The sequence below is a fragment of the Telmatherina bonti genome, assembly GCF_933228915.1.
Source record: "Telmatherina bonti genome assembly, chromosome: 7".
Taxonomy (NCBI): Eukaryota; Metazoa; Chordata; class Actinopteri; order Atheriniformes; family Telmatherinidae; genus Telmatherina; species Telmatherina bonti.
The window spans coordinates 12,711,000-12,718,822 of NC_136625.1; the positions used below are offsets into that span (position 1 = coordinate 12,711,000).

Genomic DNA, 7,823 nt, shown 5'->3' on the forward strand with positions numbered 1-7,823 from the left:
CTATCTGATCATTTATGCATGGTTTGTGTCTTTATGGGTTAAACCAGATTCACAAATGCAGGCATAAATCATTTTCTCAAATGTCCCCTCAAGAAACAGCCTAATTTTCTAATTCATGATGAGCAGATAAAATTTTGTTTTCAACAATTTTCTGCAAGGAAAAACCTATGAAAACCATCCAGAAATGCATAATTTTACACCATATTAAACACATAAACTGCTGATACCTTAACTTTCCTGTACACAGGTGGGTCTGTTGACCTGTTGTTGTAAATGATGACTGAGAGGTTTGGCGAATCTACAACTCTGAACTAGTAATGCCTTTAATATGTGCATGTGTGGTTTAGAGGGTTTTATCAATTAAATTAATTCTTGTGGGTAGCAAACATCACGTCGGGCTTGTCATGACAATGTTCAAATTATTTATTCCATCTATGCACAACTAAAGTGCGGAAATTAAATGTAAATTCTCACAGATCCCCTTTTTAAGAAGGGGGACCGGAGGGTGTGTTCCAATTACAGGGGAATCACACTCCTCAGCCTCCCTGGTAAGGTCTATTCAGGGGTCCTGGAGAGGAGGGTCCGCCGGATAGTCGAATCCCAGATTGAGGAGGAGCAGTGCGGTTTTCGTCCTGGCCGCGGAACAGTGGACCAGCTCTATACCCTCTCTGGGGTCCTGGAGGGGGCATGGGAGTTTGCCCAACCAGTCTACATGTGCTTTGTGGACCTGGAGAAGGCATTCGACCGTGTCCCCCGGGGGCTCCTGTGGGGGGCACTCCGGGAGTATGGGGTACCGGACCCCCTTGTACGAGCTGTCCAGTCCCTGTACGACAGGTGTCAGAGCTTGGTCCGCATTGCCGGTAGTAAGTCGGATTCGTTTCCGGTGAGGGTTGGACTCCGCCAAGGCTGCCCTTTATCACCGATTCTGTTCATAACTTATATGGACAGAATTTCTAGGCGCAGCCGAGGTGTTGAGGGGATCCGGCTCGGTGGCCTCAGGATTGGGTCCCTGCTTTTTGCGGATGACGTGGTCCTGTTGGCTTCATCTGGTCGTGATCTCCAGCTCTAGCTTGAGCGATTCGCGGCCGAGTGTGAAGCGGCTGGGATGAGAATCAGCACCTCAAAATCTGAGACCATGGTCCTCAGCCGGAATAGGGTGGATTGCCCTCTCCGGGTCGGGAGTTAGGTCCTGCCTCAAGTGGAGGAGTTTAAATATCTCGGGGTCTTGTTCACGAGTGAGGGAAGGATGGAGCGCGAGATCGACAGATGGATCGGTGCGGCGTCTGCAGTAATGCGGGCTCTGCGCCGGTCTGTCGTGGTGAAGAAGGAGCTGAGCCAGAAGGCGAAGCTCTCGATTTACCAGTCGATCTACGTTCCTACATTCATCTATGGTCATGAGCTGTGGGTCGTGACCAAAAGAACGAGATCTCGTATACAGGCGGCTGAAATGAGTTTCCTCCGCAGGGTGGCCGGGCTCTCCCTTAGAGATAGGGTGAGGAGCTCGGTCACCCGGGAGGAGCTCAGAGTAGAGCCGCTGCTCCTCCGCATCGAGAGGAACCAGTTGAGGTGGCTCGGGCATCTGGTCAGGATGCCTCCTGGACGCCTCCCTGGTGAGGTGTTCCAGGCACGTCCCTCTGGGAGGAGACCCCGGGGAAGACCCAGGACACGCTGGAGGGATTATATCTCTGGGCTGGCCTGGAAACGCCTCAGGATCCCCCCGCAGAGTTGGCAAATGTGGCTGGGGAGAGGGAAGTCTGGGCTTCCCTGCTTAGGCTGCTGGCCCCGCGACCCGACCCCGGATAAGCGGCATGAAGATGAATTCTCACAGATGCCATGAAAATTAATTCTGTAGCATTCTGTTTTAAAGGTGGAGTTTGTAAGATTTTCAATATTTTTTAAAAAAAACTTAACTACAATCATAATTAGATATTCTTTTTTAAACATGTAGGTTCCAGTCTGTCCATATTTGATGCGTTATTAAATTACAAGTTTAATTAATGACAAAGGCCCTTCTTGAATGTTTGCCTACCAGTAAAAAAAAAGTGCTTTTTGTCATTTGTCCTGTGATTTGGACAAACTGATCCTTTAAGTATAGACGTAGGCTGACAGGACAGTATCAGTGGTCTGACGGTCAAACTGTAATCAGATGATTAAATAAGCATCAGTTTTAATCATTTTGTGGAGGAAAACATGGCCATTATATGCGGTATGAAGATTTGATTCTTGACTTTGAGAATAATAAACAAAACATTATTATTCAGATTGAATTTGATTTGATTTGTTCTGATTTAGTACAACACTATAATTCAACTTCTCCTTAAATAACATGGTGCATTCAGCCCCTGCTGGGGAATATTAATCACTAACTAAAAAATTACCAATTATCGATGAAGTCTATGAAATCCCTCTCCAAGTGTCTTTAATATTTAAGTTCTAATAAAGCAGGTTACAGTCCCTCGGTGGCATTTTTCCAGTATCATTCCACAAATAAAGCCCATCTTAGTTTTCTTTATGACATGAGGAGCCTCTAAACCCAGCAGCTATTTGAATGGCTCATTGAAGTTGAGGTAATCAGGCCTGTTTGTGCTGCAGCACCATTATCCCGTTTCAGTTTGAATTTCAGCCACTATAAAGGCAGCAACCCGGACACATTTTAGCACAGAAGTGCTGCCTGCGGTAACATGGATCAACAGTCATGCTGCACCAATAACTGAATGATTTCACATGCACAAAGAGCAGCCAGGAGGCTAACTTACTGTGAAGACCAGCAGCATTTAGGGACAATATAAGGACTTGTGCAACCTACAAAATACAAACAAAAAAAGGGGGTTGCGAAAAAGGCAGGACAATGGGAGACTCCCAGGCCCCACTGGTAGCGTCCTGATGCCAAATGATCCAGAGGCTCGTTTCCTTTATTCCATCTGTTCCTTCTCCGAAGCGGGACACCCTCGTTTGAAATGAATGGACGCAGGGAAACTCCTAGCAGGCAGAAAATTCAACCCCTTCGGCCTACGATCAAACTGGACGCGCTCCTTCCCTCCAGGCGCATCTTGCGTACCTCCGTTGCCATCCTCCAGTTACAGGAGTAAAGGCGACCTTCTTCCCCCCACGTTTAAAACCTCTCCAAGCAGCTACGTGGCCTCCGAATGGAGCAACAATGAGGGGGTCCTAAACTTCCCCTTGCGGTTTCAACAAATAAAAAAAGGCGACCATCGCGTCCTCTCCACTATTGTTTGGGGAAACCGAAGATCTCCGGCGCCTCCAATCCTCCTCCCTCCTCCTTCCCTATCCTTCCGCGTCAAGGTGGGCGCACAAGTACCCCTATCACCACCACCATCGAGCTTTCAAGACATTTTCCTCAGAAAAATACTACTTACTTATTCCAGACCGTCCATTCAGGTATTTTCTCACTTTCCACTTTCTCTCCACTCCACCGTAGCGCCGTGCGCCCCGCCTCCGCTCCGGGTTGGCCCCTCCTCCGGCTTCTGCCCCCTCGGGGACAAGGCCTGAGAAACGGTGTGGTTCAGCCACAAGACATTTATTATCACACACTTGTGATACTTCTGTGTATTTGCACTCCTTCACAAGTACAAAGTGAGCTGGCTTTTAAGACAGATGAGCCGTTCAGAGGCTGTTGACTGAAGAGAAAAGAAGTAAAAAAAAAAAAAAAAAGTCTTGACTCTCTTTGAAATATTTAGGGATTTTGAGCAGCAGCATTAAGTATTTTTTTGGTTGTTATAGTTTGTTGAGTCATGTTATTCATTTGAATTACCAAAAAAAAAAAAAAGGTGATAAAAAAAAGCCATATTTAATCATATTTCATGTTTTCATTGACGAAAAGCAGCTGTGTCTTTTTCTTTCTTTTTTTTTTTTAACTCTTTCTGAACCACATTTCTAGTTTTATAACACATAAAGCCGCCTTAAAATAAAAAATACTTATTAAAATAAAATAAAAATACAGCACCAAATAAGACTTTCAATCTTATTAATCTGTTTACATTAATAAATGATGCAGTTTCTCAGTTATGACTCCATTACAGTGACAACCTTTTCTCCTCTCCTCCTCCAGGAGTTTCTCCTTCTATTGCAGAACAAGTGTTTAAAAGACAAATCTGTGTCACAAAGTAATTAGCAGAATAAAATAGCACACTGTAGTGATGGAGGGCTGCAGATCCCCTGCAAGAAGTCACCAGGTGAGTTTGTGATAACATCAAATACAACACTTAGCAACAAAAAGCCATTTAGGCATGCAACTATGAATAAAATAATGGCATTCCAAACATGAACAAAAACACCCTCAAAACTCAAATAAGGGATCTTTATAATATTCTGATATAACTCAGGCTATTTGAAGCTTTAATCAGGTGGATGAGACCTTATTTTACATAAGTATGTTGCTCTAACTTAAGGTTGGTTTGAAGAACGTAGGTCTCTTGGAGGGTGTGCTCTAAAGAAAATGTCCCATTTTGCTATCTTAAAGAGCCCATAATTTGTTCACTGAGAATCTGTGTGTGTACATGTGTGTGTGTCCGAAGGGAGGAGGTTCATATTTTAAGAAGTTTATGTACTTAATATTTATCTTTACTTTTCTATAACTGTACGTTGCTCTAGCGCCTTCTTGTTTCTTCTGAAATGCTCTATTCTAGCTCCTGTCTCTTTAAGGCTCCGAAGTCTGCTCTGATTGGCCAACAATGCTAGATAAAGCTGGGTGATGAAGGTATGGGGCCTTTTCTCACAAAAATAGCCCAGTTCTGGTTCCGCTGCTATAAAGATTGCAAAAGAATCCCATTGCAGCATCATACCAGTTTGGAAATGCATTTAAAGGGTGCAAAGACACCAAAACATGGTTTGAAATGGTGTATAGTCTGTCCTCATCCACATTGACACATATATTTTGCAAAACAGACCATGTACTGTGCGTTTGCACCATTCATCCACATGCAAATGGCATTTATAGCCAGAAAAGCTGAGATTTTATGATCCTCCTTTGTAAGTGAATATCTTTAAAAACATTTGCAGTGCAGAGAGTTCAGAAAGTCTCTCTATAATTTACTGCTAATTTAAAAGGCAAATGAAAAGATCATTTTCTGGAAAATATTACAAAAGTAGGAGTAGATATTTAAGTCTTTTTTCCTGGTCCCACTTTACACACTTCTATATGTGTTTTCTTCTGATGTTCATGGTTATCCAACACTGTCTCCATAAATTTTTTGTACCAAGCACACATTGAGGAATGTGATGGTGAATGTCATCATCCATAATTATTCTTGTAGTTTTGACTGTGTATCCAATTTTGTATCAATGAACCACAACAAAAATTGTGCATTATCTTGGGGAGCATTTTTTAGGGTTTTATTTAAAAGAGGCTCATTCTTTAAAAGGGAATATGAAATACACCAATGAAATGTTCTATAAAATTTTTAAAACCACTGAGTACATAAAGGTATAAATTAATATATGTTCTCACTTGTCTTTGTAGTGCTTTTTTATATTGTAAAGAGTCTTTATAGACACCCTGTGTATCTCTTCGTACTTACAAAACAGTGGCAGCCTTCTTTATGCCCATTATTGCTTTGTGTAATGTGGAAACAGGAATGATACCAGTATACCAGTTTCATTATACTCAGCAAGTTGTGAGTTAAACTTTATGTTTTTTTGTTTGTTTGTTTTTTAGTTCTCCAATGTGGTTGGACTGTGCTGAAAAGGTTTAGGATGAACTATTGCAGGGGTGCCCAAGTCTGGTCCTTGAGATCTACTGTCCAGCAACTTTTAGATGCAACCCATACCCAACACACCTGAATCAAATGGCTCAATTCCCTCATCTGCATGTCATTCAGCTCTGCAGAGGCCTGGTAACGAGCCATTTCATTTGATTCAGTCAAATGAATGGCTCTGCCCCTAAATAAATACCAAGAAGCAGCAGATTACTCTATAATAAATTTGACATATTATGTGGTCATTAATGGTAATTATCCTCCCAAAATTTTGTTAAAAGGCCAAATAAAGACCTCATGTTAAATAAATGGTCTTGGGTCGGGCCTTAAAGGGTTAAAGTGACTCAAGCGCAAACTTAGTTTAGTGAGAAGAAATCATTTTTAAGTGTACTAAACTAACCACAATACAGACATTGTGCATGAAGAGTTGCTTCAGGCGGTTCAACCACAACCTTTCTACATTTACAAACCTTTTATATGCTCAAAATTAAAAAGTAATCAGAAGGAAGAGATAAAAAATGTCTGTATCACATATATTTCACAAAAAATTGGACCACAGGTTACAGTATGTGGCAAACTGAAAGCGTTCTCTTTAGTCTTTACAACACAAGGTCAAAATGCACATTTTAATTTAGTATCAAGCCGCACTTAGCTTTGGAAAAAGAAGCTATTTTTATTCCTTCATCAAGGCATCACAACTGCTCGTTTTTCTGGACATTTAACAATCATCCATCAACAGAATTAAAACCTTGTGTGTCCTCAAGAACTAGTCTTACAATGTGAAAAAAGAAAGCAGAGTGTGGAGCCAGAGTACCAGCGCTAATTCAGTGTTTTTACTCCAAATATAAGATTTTATCACTGCTTCTGAACAATTTGGTAGCTGGTAGGAAAAAGAGTCAGCCACATCAGAAACTTGGAAATGGTGTTATTTTTCCATTAAAATATCACAACCAGTCAAAGTGAAGGATAAAAGACATTTCATGCTAAAGTCCCAGGACCTAGAATGTATCGTAATATTTCACTGTACATTTCCAGATGTTGCAAAAGGCTTAAACTGAAATATTCCTAACTTGTTCACTGACTCAGAAAGTGGTTTATCATTAGAGTTGATTGATAAGTTAACTACACTGACAACAAACACAGCTACAATATTGCACGTCATTGCAATCCCCATACAAACTTCACACACGCACACACCCACCTTCAAAATGGTTCGTACACACTAAATCAGGCAGTCCACGGCTAATGCTAGCTCAGGTATATTACATATTTAGAATCATACACAGAAAATAATGCTCAATGTTTAGTGCCGATCCCATGACAGTAAACAAAACATTCTTCAACAATAAAAAGAGAAAAGAAAAAAACCTAACATGAAAGAAATATAAACATCTTTTCCACTGACAGGGCCCAGCTGGTGCCTGACCAGTGTTTTCTGACCCTGATGAGTGCAGATCTCTCCAGGCCAATCCAGTCCAGTCTTCATGCCTCACCTGAGTGAGTCCATGAACATGGAGCCATTATCGAAAGGAAACCCTCTGCTGCCGAGCCTAGCCTTTTCTGTGTACCTACTCATGGTGTGTTTTTAGGGAAATTGTCCATTTCTTTTGGGATAGAAGTAGCAGTAGCTGTTGTAGTAGTGGTCTCTGGCCCCAGACTGTGGATCAGTAGGTGGCGCTGGTGGGTTCCCTTGCCGAGCTGAAGAGTATGTCAGCTTTTGAGCTAATGATGTAGGTCAGGAGGAAGGACATTAGCAGCACACCGACACCCACACCGAGCGTCAACATCTGGAAGAGGAAGAGCAACACTTTAATAGATAAATCAAACTGGTTTGGATTAATGACTAAACTGGTTTGGATTAGTCACTGGTTTCACTTATGAATTCTAGGTCAAAATAACGTAGCAATCAAAGGACTAGTTGGTCACATGCGAGAGAAAAGGATGAGCTACAGATATGTTGTGTACATACAGTATAGTAATCTAATAAAGGCAGCAAGATGTGTGCAAATCTACTTCATGCACATGGGGCCTCTTTGCCCACACATTTCTAAAACGAGAACAAGGAAGTCTGCAGGTGTGTCCAGGACTTTGGAGCTTCGGTGGAGACGT

General features: G+C 42.0%; 1 protein-coding gene across 1 annotated transcript in view; it reads right to left on the reverse strand.

Moving 5' to 3' along the window:
* Positions 1-6,270: 6,270 nt before the first annotated feature.
* The window catches only part of ncstn (nicastrin), a 16,678-nt gene continuing 15,125 nt past the window's right edge, over positions 6,271-7,823 (reverse strand). Inside the window, exon 17 of the mRNA XM_079243264.1 lies at positions 6,271-7,501. Within this exon, the coding sequence (XP_079099390.1) occupies positions 7,379-7,501 (123 nt within the window). The 3' untranslated portion in view covers positions 6,271-7,378. The remainder of the gene's footprint in view (positions 7,502-7,823) is intronic.